The sequence below is a fragment of the Macrotis lagotis genome, chromosome 1 (assembly GCF_037893015.1).
Source record: "Macrotis lagotis isolate mMagLag1 chromosome 1, bilby.v1.9.chrom.fasta, whole genome shotgun sequence".
Taxonomy (NCBI): Eukaryota; Metazoa; Chordata; class Mammalia; order Peramelemorphia; family Peramelidae; genus Macrotis; species Macrotis lagotis.
The window spans coordinates 434,894,956-434,909,685 of NC_133658.1; the positions used below are offsets into that span (position 1 = coordinate 434,894,956).

Below are 14,730 nucleotides of genomic sequence, written 5' to 3' on the forward strand. Positions count from 1 at the left end.
TGGGTAGGAAGGGGGAATTGGAAATAATGTTGACTCACTCCTGCAAGGGATAGATTCTTAGGGAGGCTGATTTGGGCTGTATTTTGAAGCCTCTCCCCATCCTGTCCTCCCATTCTGAAGATTCCTGAATTGTATAGAGATATCTTAGAGATGAAGATGCCTCTTTGGGCTCTGAAACATTCTTAGATTTCTGAGAAATATTGCCCCCTCCCTTATACTTTGAACCTGTAGTTCCCGGTGGCACCATGGGACCAAGAGGCAAAAAGGAAGCAATAGAAAAGAGGAAGTATTAAATGATTGAGTAAGAGAGGAAGCCTGAGACTGAGCTAAGGCTGTGAATTGTCCTCTCTGCATCCTGGCTTCGCAAGATTCAGACATGGAAGGACCCTTAAGAGCCCATCTGATCTAATCTTTTCATCCTGTAAAAGAGGAAATAAAAGCTCAGACTTATCATTGATTTTCCCAAGGTCTCACAGTTAGGAAGGAACAGAACTGAGATTCAAATCCCCAACTTCTGCTTCCAGTCCCAGTGATCTTTCTACCAGCCCTTAGACTGTGATTAGATGGGGGCGGACAAGACTACACAAGTGACCCTCAAGGTGAGTAGCCGTGGGAAGTGTGGGTTAAGGGCAGGAAAGAACAATTGCAGGTTCCCAAGCTGTGATCTCTCTAAGGAAGGGTCTGACCCTTGGGTAATGGGGGAAGGAACCCACCAGAGATTTGGTATTCCAGTATTCCCAGAAATTCTCTCCCTGAGGCAAGGGGGAGGGTATTAATAATCATGGCAAAAGCCCCTTGTTGCTATTTCCAGGGGGACCTGTGGTTAAAACAGAGAACTCAAAAATAAATCCTAAAAACAAATAATTTAATTACCATCTCTATGCTGATGATTCTCAATTCTACATCTCTTGCTCTAATCATATCTTTTAGACATCTTGAAATGGATTTGCTGGAGACATCTGAAACTCATGTCCCAAACAGAACTCATCACCTTTCCCTCTAAACTCTCCCTGACTTCTACTTGCTCTATTACTGGTACAGGGCAACATTGCCTCTATCTACAGCATAGAAACCAAGGAGCCACCCCTGAGTCCTCACCCCCCTCTCACACCCTATACCCAATCTATTGCCATGGCCAGCTGATTTCACCTCTGCACCATCTTCTGACTATTCCCTTTCTCTCCTCTGATACTGCCACCACTCTGGGGCAGGTACTCCTCACCTTGCACTTGATCTATTCCAACAGCCTACCTATCTCCAGTCTCTCTCCATTTCAACCCATTCACTAAAGTGATTTTCCTAAAGTGCAGGTCATCATGTAACCCACAGCCTCCAACCCCCCAGTCAATCAACTCCAGTGGTTCCATTTGGCATTCATATCTTAGCTCCCTCCTTACCTTTCTTCTTACACCTTATATACTCTTCAATCTAGGGCCTCCATTAAACAAGGCTCTTCACTCTTAACTCTAAGTATTTTCTCTGACTGTTCTTGCCTGGAATGGTCTCCCTGGCTACTCTGCCTTCTGACCTCTCTTGCTTCTTTCAAAATTCTATTTTTTACTGAAAATCTTTAATTCTAGTGTCTTCACTCTATCATTATTGCCTATTTGTATATGGCTTACTTTGCATATATTTGTTTGTTGTCTTTTTATTAGATTGTAAGCTCCTTGAGGACAGGGACTGTCTTTTATCTTGTTTTTTTATATCCCTAGTTCTTAGAACAGTGACTGGTGCTTAATTAATGTTTATTGATTGGTTGATTGAATGTCAGAGCATAGCTGTAAGGCTAGAACATAGAATGTTAGGTCTGGGAAGAAACTTAGAACATAGAACATGGATGTCAGAGCTGGAAAGAGGCATTAGAAAATAGGATCATAGGATCACAGTTTTAGAGTTGGTATGGATCTTTGTGATTCAACCCTTTTATTTTATAGCTGGGGAAGCTCCTCAGTTTCTTGGATAATAAATGATAAAAGTATTATATATCTAATATAGATTTAATAATATATTAAAGTATTATATTTATAACACTAAAGTTGACAACTCTGCAAATTTTTATCTCATTTGACCTATGAAACAGACTGAGAAGAGTTGCTTTATTATTCCTATTTTATAGATGATGATACTGAGAAAGACTGAGGGCAAGTGATTTGCCCAAGCTCACACAGTCACATGTGTCTGAGGCTAGATTTGAACTCAGATCTTCCTGAATCCAGTTCCAGTATTCTTGCCATGGCACCACCTAGATGTTAAGTAGCTTGCCTGAAAGCCACATAGTTTCTAGGATTCATTTATGGTTCTTCTGGTTCTTAGTCTTTCCATTACACTAGACATTTTTTGTATCATGGTTCCTTTGTGAGGACCTATGAACCCCCTCTCAGAATAATGTTTTTAAATTCTTAAAATAACGATCACAAGATTACAAAGAAGACCAATAAAGAGATCCAAGTTCATAAAACCCCTGAAATCTGACCATAAGTCCCTCATTTGGGGGTAGGAGAAGTCTATGGTCCCCAGGTCAGAAAGGCATCATGTAGGAGAAGCTTGAGCACCTTGAGGCAACTAGAGATTCTAAGAGTTATACTTGGAGCAGAACCTGATTCACAATCAGGAGTTGTAAGTGCCAGTTAATTGACTAATAAATGTTAGGTGACTGACTATATTCCAGTCAATGAGAACAACAATCTGTGCCTTTGTATAGAGATTGGAAATGCATTGTTGCATGTGAAGAGCAGTAATCAATCAATGAAGAATCCATGAAGGAGAATTGTATGTATACAAGTGGAAAGATGGACTAGGGTCAGACTAGGAAGGAATTTAAATGCCAGATAGAGGAGTTGACATCTGATCCTAGAGGCAATAGGGAGTCGCTGGAGTTTCCTGAGCAGGAGAGTGGTATGGTCAGAGCTATGCTTTAAGAATATTGTTTTGGGGGCAGCTAGGTTGCACAGTGGATAGAGCACTGGCCCTGGAGTCAGAAGTACCTTAGTTCAAATCTGGCCTCAGACATTTAATAATTACCTAGCTGTGTGGCCTTGGGCAAGCCATTTAACCCTACTGCCTTGCAAAAAAAAAAAAAAAGAATACTGTGTGGAGAGAGTTTTGAAGAGGGGGAGGGACTTGAGGTAGGAGGTCTCATTAGAAAGCCTTCAGGGGAAAGACAGCTGTGGTATTACTTCCTTAATAATATAAATACCAGATAATTTCCCACAAATCACTGAAATCATCATTTCTTTATTAGAATCCACCATGATACACCCAAAGGAAACCACAGGGTAGTTTTCAGTTATATTAAAAATCTGCAATAAAGACCAAACTATAACATGTAGAATATTTTCTAACAAGTGATTAAGAATGACGAGCCAGTTGAGTTTAGAAAAAATACAGAAAGATTTGCATGGAATCAGAAAAAGTGAAATGAGTAAAACCAAGAGAACTTTGAATACAGTAACAGCAAGATTGTTTGAAGAATAATTGTGAACAGTCAAGTTAATCTGAGTACCAGAAATGCTCAGATCAACTGTAAAGAACCTATGAAGGAAACCAAATCCCAAAAGTAGGGTCACACAGGTATTAAGTAAAAGAGGCAGGATTTGAACCTTGACCCTTTGACTCTGGATCTGGCATGAAACCAGAAATACAGAAATACACACATGCTGTGTGATTATATAGACTAAACTATAAGACTTTCAGTGGCTCTCAGATTTGATGGGTCTGCTCTGGATTCAAGGTGGGACAGGCATAGAATTCTAGGGGACTAGGAATGTAGGGAGCAACTGAGGGGGCCCCCATAGTGGAACTAGGCTCAAACAGTCACAACAAAACTACAAGTGATTTTAAAAATAAAATGAGGAAGTGAAAACTGGAAATAGTTCATTTCAGGCCTTGGTTATGGAGCAATTTAAAAACATAACTGAAACATATACAGAGGATATGCTGCTAGTGAGAGTGATATATGCATACAGAGTATAGCATCACAGAGAGGGACAGTCAGACACCTAGAGTCACAGACCCTCAGGATGAGAGAGCTCCAGTCCCATATCTCTACCCAGGACTTATGTTCACAATTTTACTGATGATGCAGCACTTACTTTGTAATAAAGCATCAGCACTGGTTTATCATTATGAGTTGATATCATCATTGATGTGAGGGAGATAGTTATCTGCTGGGATCTGAAAATGGTCTCTAGCCAGATATGAGCAAGTTCACAGAATGACAGTATTCAGAAGATGGGAGGGATGTCAATGTTGATCTGCTCCAATATGTGAACCCAAGGACTCCTCCCTATCACATACCCTACCCGTGATTGTCCAAAATGACTTTTTTTTTTAATTTTTGGATGCAATTGGAGTTAAGTGACTTATCCAGGATCACACAGTATGTGACTGAGGTTGAATTTGAACTTGGGTCCTCCTGACTTCAGGACCACTATCCACCTATTTCAACTGCATCATTTAACACTCCATCCAGATTTTTCTTGAAGTCTTCCAGGGAGGAAAAATGGTCCTCTCCTAAGGTGACCTTTTCCACATTTTGACACTTCTGAATCATTAGGAAGATTTTCTGGACATCAAATCAAAATTGGTTTCTTGGCAACTCCTATTTCTATCTTTTGGGGTCAGAGGGAACAAATGAAAGTCATTTTTCACATGGAAGTCTCTCGAATACTTTGATACAATTTGGATTGCTCTCCTGATCATCTCTTCTCCAGGCTAACCATTTCTAATTCCTTCAACAAATCCTTATATGATGCAGATCCAAAACTTCTACACCATTATAACTGTTCTGTGAACACTTGCCGGTTTATCATTGTCTTTCTTGAAATACAGCATCCAGAGCCAACCCCAGTACTCTAGTTGAGGTTTGCTGACAGCAGTGTACCACAGGACTCACTTCCCTATTCTCAAAAGCTATACTTGTCCTAATGCAAGTCAAGGTTGCATTGGTTTAGTTTAGACTAGTTTTTTGGTTGCCGTATCACATTTCTGACTCACTGAGTTTGTAGACAAGTTTTTCAGACAAATTGCTCTCTCACCATTGCTTGTGGTTGTAGAGTTGATTTTTTTTGTATCAAAGTTAAGACTTTTGGGGTTTTTTTAGGTTTCTGCAAGGCAAATGGGGTTAAGTGGCTTGCCCAAGGCCACACAGCTAGGTAATTACTAAGTGTCTGAGGTTGAATTTGAACTCAGGTACTCCTGACTCCAGGGTCGGTGCTCTTATCCACTGTGCCACCTAGCCACCCCCAAAGTTAAGACTTTACATTTATCCATATTAAATTTCATCTTATTAGACTAATGGTCAATTAAGATCCTCTTAGATCCTGACTGTCATCTATTATATTACCTACTCTTTCTGGTTTTGTGCAAATTGCACGAATTGGATGAGTATTTGAATAATTGCAATGATTTATGAAAATCACTGATAAAAATATTATAAGCACAAGGCCTAGGATAGATCTCTGGGAGAAATGATTCCTATGAAATTTTTCCAATCAGTTTTTTTTCTTAAATTTTATTTATTTTTTTCCAGTTATATGCAAAGATAGTTTTCTACATTTATCCTTTTGCAAGTTTTTGAGTTCCACATTTTTCTACCACCCTCCTTTCCCTTCTTCTTCCCAATGGCAGCAAACAATCTTTTAGAGTTTGTACATTTACAATCATGTTTAATATGTTTCCATATTAGTCATCTTGTGAAAGAGGAACTAAGGAGAAAAACTCTTGAGAAAGAAAGAAAAAAATACATAAAAGAAACTAAAAAATGAACATAGTATGTTTGTTCTGCATTCAGACTCCATAATTTTTTTCCCCTCTAGATATGAAAAGCATTTTCCATAACAGGCCTCTCAGGATTGTCGTTGATCACTGAACTTCTAAGAGAAGCTGCATCCTATATAGTTGATCATCTCACAATGTTCCTGTTAATGTGTACAGTGTTCTTCTGGTTCTGCTCCCTTCATTCAGCATCAGTTCATGGAAGTCTTTTCTAAGTCCATTTGCTCATGATTTCTTACAGAAAAATAGTACTCCATAATATCCATATAATTCAATAACTCCCCAATTTGTGGGCGTTCCCCCAATTTTTTTTAAGTTTTTGCAAGACAATGGGGTTAAGTGGCTTGGCCAAGGCCACACAGGTAATTATTAAGTGTCTGAGGTCAGATTTGAACTCAGGTACTCCTGACTCCAGGGCTGGTGCTCTATCCACTGTTCCACCTAGCCACCCCAATTCCCTCAATTTTCAATTCTTTTCCACTACAAAAAGGGCCACTATAAATATTTTTATACATTTAGGCCTTTTCCCCTTTTTGATGATCTCTTTGTGATATAAACCTAGTGTGGTATTGCTGGATCAAAGGGTATGCACAGTTTTATTGTTCTTTGGGCAAAGATCCAAATGTACAGTCAGATTTGTGCACAACTCAATAGGATTGCCCCCAAAATAAGGAGTTTCATCAATTGTGGATCATACATATAGAGTATATGCCTTGCACTTCCTGGAAAAGGAGATTGAGAATGCTAGCCAAGCTGGACCCACATTTAGAAGCTTCACCTTCTGTTGAGACTCCTACAGAATATTCCTAAATCCATATCTGGGTCTGGAGAAATAGAACAGAGGTAGGGAATCAATTAGGTCTCTCCTGGCTGAATTCCTAAAGGATATCCAAAGGGAGGAGGAAGTAGCATTGATTGAAATGTATTAGAATCAAATAATCCAAGAACATAGAATGGCAGAACTGGAAGGTAGCTTTGATTTATACGATTTAGAGCAAGGATGGCCTTTAGAGAACATCTAGCCCCAACCCTCTCACTTTACAATTGAGAAAACTGAGGCCCAGGGAGGGGAGGCAACTTGCCTATAGTCACCTAATGAATTCATGGCAGAATAAAACCTGAAATTCAGATCCGATTTGCAAAGATCTCCACTATCAGCAACTGGTTGGGGAAAAGAAGGTTGAGTTGAGGTTTACCTAAGATGCCCTATAACTTCCTAATTTCCTCAGTTCCCCATGTCTAGTTAGCCATCACAACTTGCTTATCATGGGTTATAATAAATTTATAACAATTTTTTTTGTTTTTGTCTTTATATTCATAGCACAGTGCAGAGCAAGTACTTAATGATTAAATTAAATAAAGTTTGCTGAATTTCTAACTGGAAGAAACTTGGGAGATCATTTAGTCATACTATCTCACTTTACATGTGGGGAAACTGAGGTCCAGTTTATTTGCCTCCTGAGGTCTTCTTTGGATGATCTGTCCCATTTGGAGGTCTGTCCCATTTTAAAAAGTCCTTGGTTCTTCTCTTGGACCCTGGGCCTTGTTTTAGGTTGTCTTTTCTAAAGGAAATCTGCTCATCCCTGTTTCAATGACTGAGGTCTTCTGTCATTCAGGTTTCCTTTTCAGAGAGACCTCTGGCCTAGGAAATGTGCTTCCTATCCAACACACAAATGTTACTGAAAGGTAGAACTCTAAAAGAGATGGTAGATAGAGATCTCAGGTTGGTAGATGGGTGGACAAACAAAAATGAAAAGAACGCTTTCCTTACAGCACCAAGTGTGAGTCAGAGGATGCCAATGAACTCTGTATTTTAAAGATCAAGAAACTAAGACCCAGAAATGGGAAGAGCCTCATCCGGGGTCTAATAACTAGTAAGTATCAGAGTCAGGAGTTGAATATGACTCTAAATCCAGGCTTCCTTCCAAAGTTGAGAGTTTTTCCCCATCAAGTTAGGGTTAACAACCTAAGACGAAATCACTTCCCTCTCCCTTTCTTTCTTCCCTACCCTGAGTTTCAAAAGACCACCTTGGTTGGGGATTTTGTCTATCTCAGCAACTCTTACCCTTGCATTCAATTCAAAGAACATTTTTAGGTACCTATTACATTCTATAGAATTACATTATATTATATTACACATTACATTCTTTTAAAAAATTTTTTAAATTTATTTAAGACAATGAAGTTAAGAGTGACTTGCCCAAGGTCTCCCAGCTAGGCAATTATTAAGTGTCTGAGGTCACATTTGAACTCAGGTCTTTCTGACTCCAGGGCTGATCCACTGTGCCACCTAGCTGCCCCCTTTTTCGGTAGAAAAAAAACACCACACAGCTATGTCCTCAAATTAGTACTTACTGTGTAATAGGCAGGATAGAAGGATACATAGGTTTGCAGCAAGGTAGAATGTCATCAGGAGTAAGGAGAGATTCAGACAAAATGATATGAGAAATCTGAAGGAGAGATCATTTTGGGGAAAGGAGGGATTGGAGAGAGCATTTTGTGAGAGTATTTAAGCACACACTCAGTGCTTATTTTCATCTGTGTGTAAGATCTCTTGTCTTTATTTCAGTCAAATTTTATTTTGGCTAGATCTTTCATTTAACACTAATTTCATCTTCATTTCCAAATTCATTTCCCTTTCCTATCAAGCGGGCCATCCCTTGTAACAAAGATTTAAAGAAAAATCAAACACATCTATCCTATCTGATAGTATATATACCATTCCACACCAAATAATCCCCCACTTCTGCAAAGAGGGAAGGGAGGTGCATTTTCTTAATTCTTCTCTGGGGACTGAACTTGATTATTATCTCTCTCTCTCTCTCTCTCTCTCTCTCTCTCTCTCTCTGTGTGTGTGTGTGTGTGTGTGTGTGTGTGTGTGTGTTCCTAATGATTGTTGTTGTTTTTGACACTGAGGAAAAAGCCCAGTCCTTAGGAGTTCCTATCAGGTAACCTCTTCACCTTTTGATGTCTTTCAAGTCATAGTCCTGACACCTTAATACTCAGTCTGGAACATTCTTGGGAACAAGTATTTCTCTTGCAAATATCAGGTTCAGTGCTCAGGGCTTCCTTATGGGTGGAGGAAAGGAAAGAAGCATGGTTGGGTGTGGTTGTCTAGAGTCAGGTGGGCTGTTCTCATGCCCAGACTGGCTGTTTTCTCAGCTGAATCAACTCTAGCCACAGCCCTACCCCAACAGTGTAGCCCTGCCCCAATCCTCAGGTTTATACCTCTTCCAAAAACCTGGGGGACACCCAGAAAGATTTCTCAAGCAGCCAGAAAACAGAGATTTAATGAAGGATTGGAGAAGGGAAGATCAAAGTCAAATTGTTGAGAGTCTTGAATACCAGACTAATGCCACTAATGTTGGCACTGGGGAGTCCCTGACAGTCTTTGAGCTGGGAGAATAATTTGGTTATCAAGAAGATGATTTACAACTTGTGGTGGGTTGATTAGCAAGCCCCTTCCCTTCAAGTCTCCTGATAACCCTGCCCCCCATGCAGAACGTTGTCATTTCAAACCCCAAGGAGAACAACTTTGTCAAGGTGAGGCTCTGGCACTTGGCCTAACAGTATTTGGTTGCTCAAATGAGCCTCTTCCTTAGCCAGGAGAGATTTCAGTCACCAGGGAACTGGAAATGGGGAGCATGTTTGAGATCTGACTTAAACTAAAAGTTCTTTCTTCCTAGGGCATGTCAGTAGGGGGTGGAGTGTGGAAAGCACTTATAAATTCACCCCACCCCCCCCACCAAAGGAAAGTGCAAGGCTAAGAGGGAGCTCCAAGCTAGAAGTCATGAAATCTGGGATCATAACTGTGGCTCTGCATTTCATTTGGGGTTTCAGGGCAAGTCATTTTCTCCTCTTTAGGACTCAGTTTCCCCCCATCAGATGGGGAGAATAACCTTTACCCTATTTCCCAAACTATTTGTAAGAATGAAATGGAATAAGTCAAGTGGGATAGTGTTTTGTGCTATTAAAGTATGTTGTGATAATGGGGAAAATGGCCTAGAGTTAGGGTCTGGCTAGAAGGGCTTCCTAAACTGCTAGGCTCATTGACTCTTGACAAGGCAGACCTGGAGGAAAAAGACTAGAGAGGAAGAGGGAGGGAGGTGGACTTTCTGGAGGAGGAGGCTGGTTGATCATCTCGGGCAGGGCCTCCCAAAGGATATTGTTAGTTTAGAAGTGTCTCCAGGTATGACTTCTATGGACAGCCCCCTTGTCTTTGTCTTCCCTTTCCTTACTCTCATCTTCCCAATTTGTGCCTGGCCCAAGATGCTCTTTTCAGGGCTACTTCTGAGAAGTAACCTACTTTGTTGGAGATAATTCCACTATTTGGTAGCTAGCTAGCTGGAGAGTGCTAGACCTGGAGTCTGGAAGACCTGAGATCAAATGTGGCCTCAAATGACCCTGGGCAAGTTAGTCTCTAATTTGCCTTAGTTTTTCATTTGTAAAATAATAATAATACCTATATCCCAAGTTTGCTGTGAGGACAAGATGGAATATTGGTAAAGCATCTGACATATATGTACATATAATAAAAGTAACTAATATTTATATAAAATATTAGATAAATGTTAGTTACTTTTATTATTATTATTTTCCTATCATGTTTCAATAATATCCTTTGACCCAGCAATTCCATTGCTTGATTTACTTCCAAAGATAATTAGGGAAAAAAGGAAAGAACCTATATATATATATTCTAGAATGTTTATAGTAGCTCTCATATGGTGTCAAAGAACTGGAAACTGCAAGGATTCCCATCAACTGGGAAATGACTGAATAATTTGTGGTATATGATTCAGATGGAATACTACTGTGCTGTAAGAAATGATGAGCTCATTAATTTTAGAAAAATATGGAAAAACTTGCATGAAATAATGAAGAGTGAAATAAGCAGAACTAAGAGAACATTACACAATAAAAGCTATATTGTTTTAAGAATAACTTTGAGGGGCGGCTAGGTGGCACAGTGGATAAAGCACCGGCCCTGGAGTCAGGAGAACCTGGGTTCAAATCCGGTTTCAGACACTTAATAATGACCTAGCTGTGTGGCCTTGGGCAAGCCACTTAACCCCATTTGCCTTGCAAAAACCTAAAAAAAAAAGAATAACTTTGAGCAAATAAGTTATTTTGGCTATTATAAATACTCCTGTTAAAAATGGGGGCGGCTAGGTGGTGCAGTGGATAGAGCATCAGCTCCGGAGTCAGGAGTACCTGAATTCAAATTCAGCCTCAGACACTTAATAATTACCTAGCTGTGTGGCCTTGGGCAAGCCACTTAACCCCATTTGCCTTACAAAAACCAAAAAACACCAAAAAAAGAATATGAAGAAAGATGCTATTTGCATCCCTATAAAAAACTGATAATAGTGGGGCAGGGAAAAGAAAGAAGTAAAAAAAAAAAGAGCAATTTACATGATAATTTTGTTGTGCATTTGAAAGAAATAGCAAGCTATATATAATAAATTTATAGTTTACAAGTCTTTTTATTGTACTATATTACTGAAATGCTTGTTTTATTCTATAAATTAAAAAATAATATAATGATGATGATTGTTATGGTGGAAATTCTACTTTCCTAACCTTAGGAAGGGAGAGAGCCAAGTTTTTACAGAAAAACTTAGGGATCAGTTAGGAAGTGACTTACCTACCGTCCCAGGATCCTTCACTCCAAATCCAGTGTTATTCTCATTCTTTTCGGCTGCCTCTCACCATGCTACTAGTGGAGAGTAGTGAGCTATTATTTCAGGAATTTGAAACTACAGAGTATCCAGAATATGGTGGTAACTGCCTCCCTGACAAGCTAGCCTATGAGTTTGATTTGGGCAATAAACCAGACAGGGCCCTACATATAAGTATGTACAAATGAAACACAGATTCTGGAAGGGAAGGCCTCATGGGAAAGGTCACCTCACCAAAGAAGGTGGTATTTGATTTCATCTTCAAAGGAAACTAGGAACTCTTTCAGTCAGGAGTACCTTCTACATATGGAGGGCATTCAGGAGGTGGCATAGATGAATGGTGCAATGTCTGAAAGGGAGACTCGGAGACAAATCACTTTGCCAAGGCTGAACCCTTGGATGATGGATAGAAAGTTCATTTCCAAATCCCAGAAACCAGGAAATACTCCTAGCTTCAATGTTGGTATTGGAAGGATCTTAAGGTGTCACAGTGGATAGAATACTAGCCCTGGAGTCAGGAGGACCTGAGTTTAAATCTGACCTCAGTCACTTGAAGCTGTGTGACCTTGGGTAAGCCACTTAACAACAACAAAGAGAATCTCAAAGGGCATTTGCACGATCTATATATGAGCAGGAATGCCTCTTACAAGCACATGATTTAGTAGTACTGGAATTGGAAGTCAGAAATCCTGTATTTGAATCCTGTGTGACTTTTGGCAAACCACATTAACTCCTTTGAGCCTCAGTTTCCTCATCTGCAAAATGAGGGTGTCAGGTCAGTTATCTGTTGGTAGGTAGGCCTTACCTCAAGCAGTACTCAAAGGTAGAATTTTCCAACCCAAACTATAGAGCAAAAGGCAAAATGCCCCTTTTCTGCTATTTCCAGCCCCATCCCTTGGCTCTTAGATGCTAATAGTACAGGGTCCAGAAATGGGGAGATGAAGGAAACTAGGGAATTGGAGGAGCAGGACTCAGAGAGAAATGGGAGAATCATTTTTTTTAAGTTTAAAAATTTCAAGAAGAAAAGACTGTTGATAATCAAAGTTTTGTGATAATAACAATTTACCATCGACCAGAAAATATGTTCTTTGGACAAGTGACGTATAAGAAACAGTTCTTTTGAAAAACTGGTCAAAAGGGTAGGAGGTCAGAGGGAACTCTGCTCTGCATTTCCATACACAGAGTTCTGGATTGACAGTCAAAATATCAAAATTCAAATTCCTGCTCTGCCACATAATTACTTTTTTTGATTTTGGACAAGTTACTTCTTTCCCTCAGGGACTCAGCTTCCTCATCTGTAAAATGAAAGAGTTGAGTTAGATGAATTGAAGTGAGTTCTATGACCACAAAATTCCTTAATCTATGATAATCTAAATTCTGTCCTTTAAATCTCAGACCTTTGACTTCAGATTTTCTGTTCCTTCAAAGGTAGATCAAGGAGAACTTCAAAGCATTATCAACCACTGACACTTCAGTATGAAGGATTTATCAGCTCATTCCCTAACTTCAGGTTTCTCTGATGTTTTCTTTGTATCTCCCCCTTCCCTTCTAATCCCCCACCTCACAATTTCCAAACTTTTATCTAGTTTCAGATTATAGGGACACTGTCTATGATTTGGCTCCTGGCTGTAGTCTACATGTACTTCCTGAGGCCTGTCATTCTTCCTCCAGTCCTGAATGTGGGGGAGGAAAAGGAAGAGGTTCTGATCTATGGACCATGGGACACCGGGAGGAGATTCACTGAGGATGGTCAACCAAATGGGGGAAAGCTGGAGGAGATGGAAGGGGAGACACGGAACTTCAATGACTCATGCAAGTAGGTGCTAATAGCTGACATTTATAGAATAATTTTATGCTTATAGAACCCTTTACTAACAGTGACTCATTTGATCCTCACAATCATCCTATAATTTAATTACTTAACATTATTTTCCCCATTGTGTAAGTGCTGGAAGTTTAAAGGACTTGCCCAAGGTCACAAAGCTAAAAAGTATCAGAGGCAGAGTAATAAATATTTATTAATTGAAAGGGTATTGTAAAGTGACAGAATTTTTTAAAAGCCTCAATCTTTTGTTTATTTTTAAAAGAAAAATGCAAGTATGAATCACACAGGATGTGAAGATGTGAAAGGCTTACAATATTCATCTCTGAAGATAATACTCTCAAATATGAGCTCACAAATCCATCAAATAGTTAAATATTTGATACTTCACTTTTATCTTCAATTAAATAATAGCACAGGTGTCCATAAGACAAAGTATTTAGGATCATGGATTTCAGACTTAAAGAGACATTAGAGGTCATCTGGTTCAAGTACCTCATTTGAGAGACAAGGAAAATGAGTGCCAGAGAAGTAACTTTTCTAGTGTCATAAAATTATTAGATAGCAGCACCAGTTGAATCTAGATCCTTTGATGACAAGTTTACATTCTTTCCACTACTCCACAGTATAAATAGTGAAGGTCATTTTCTTGGATGAACAGGGGCACAATTTGAATCCAGATCTCTGCTGATAATAAACCCTGCTATACCCACTATACCACTCTGCTACCCAAGGGATTTGAACAGAAGACTTAAAAGTTTGGGATCACTGACTTACCCCAATCCCCACAAAAGAAACTGTGCAATGGGCCAGATTCCTGGTTTGTTGTGGGAGGACTTGGGAAGATCCATGTCCATAACTTTTGGCTCCAAATACCTTCCCCCTCATCTGCCTCAATACATAAAATCCCACCTTGGCTCCTGTTGGTCTCCCCTCTTCAGGCAATCATACCAGAATCCCAGAATTTGGAAACCTCATGGGATCTTGTCAGTCTTAAGCCCCCAAAACTCATAGTATCTAGAATTGTACAGGAGTTCAAAGCTCATCAATTCCTACCTCCTTATTTTCAGACTTGTTTAGTGTCATAGAGATAAGGAGCTGAGACTAGAACCCTAGGTCCTCTGACTCTGCATCTATTCCTCTTTGCATTTTACCATGATGTCTCCCTAAGCAGCCTCTTCCATTTTGGGATAGCTCTAGTTGTAAATTGCGTTTTTTTTTTCACATAGACTTAAAATCTACTTCCTTATGCCTTTCTCTTAATAATTTTGCCCAAGTAGAGATCTAATTTCATTTTCTCCATGATGGTTCTTCAAATAATACTTCCCCCTAAGCCTTCTCTTGCCCAAGGTAGACACCCACAGTTTCTTTAATCATGGATCAAGTCTCTAGTCTTTTCCCCACACTGGCTCCCCTCCTCTGGTGGGTAACTTGTCAATGATGCTTCTATAA

General features: G+C 39.6%; 1 protein-coding gene across 1 annotated transcript in view; it reads left to right on the forward strand.

The window, feature by feature from the left end:
* The first annotated feature begins 309 nt into the window (after nucleotides 1-309).
* Nucleotides 310-14,730, forward strand: part of PLD4 (phospholipase D family member 4) — a 31,097-nt gene continuing 16,676 nt past the window's right edge. Inside the window, exons 1-2 of the mRNA XM_074213243.1 lie at nucleotides 310-599; nucleotides 13,043-13,272. Coding sequence (XP_074069344.1) covers nucleotides 564-599; nucleotides 13,043-13,272 — 266 coding nt within the window. The 5' untranslated portion in view covers nucleotides 310-563. The remainder of the gene's footprint in view (nucleotides 600-13,042; nucleotides 13,273-14,730) is intronic.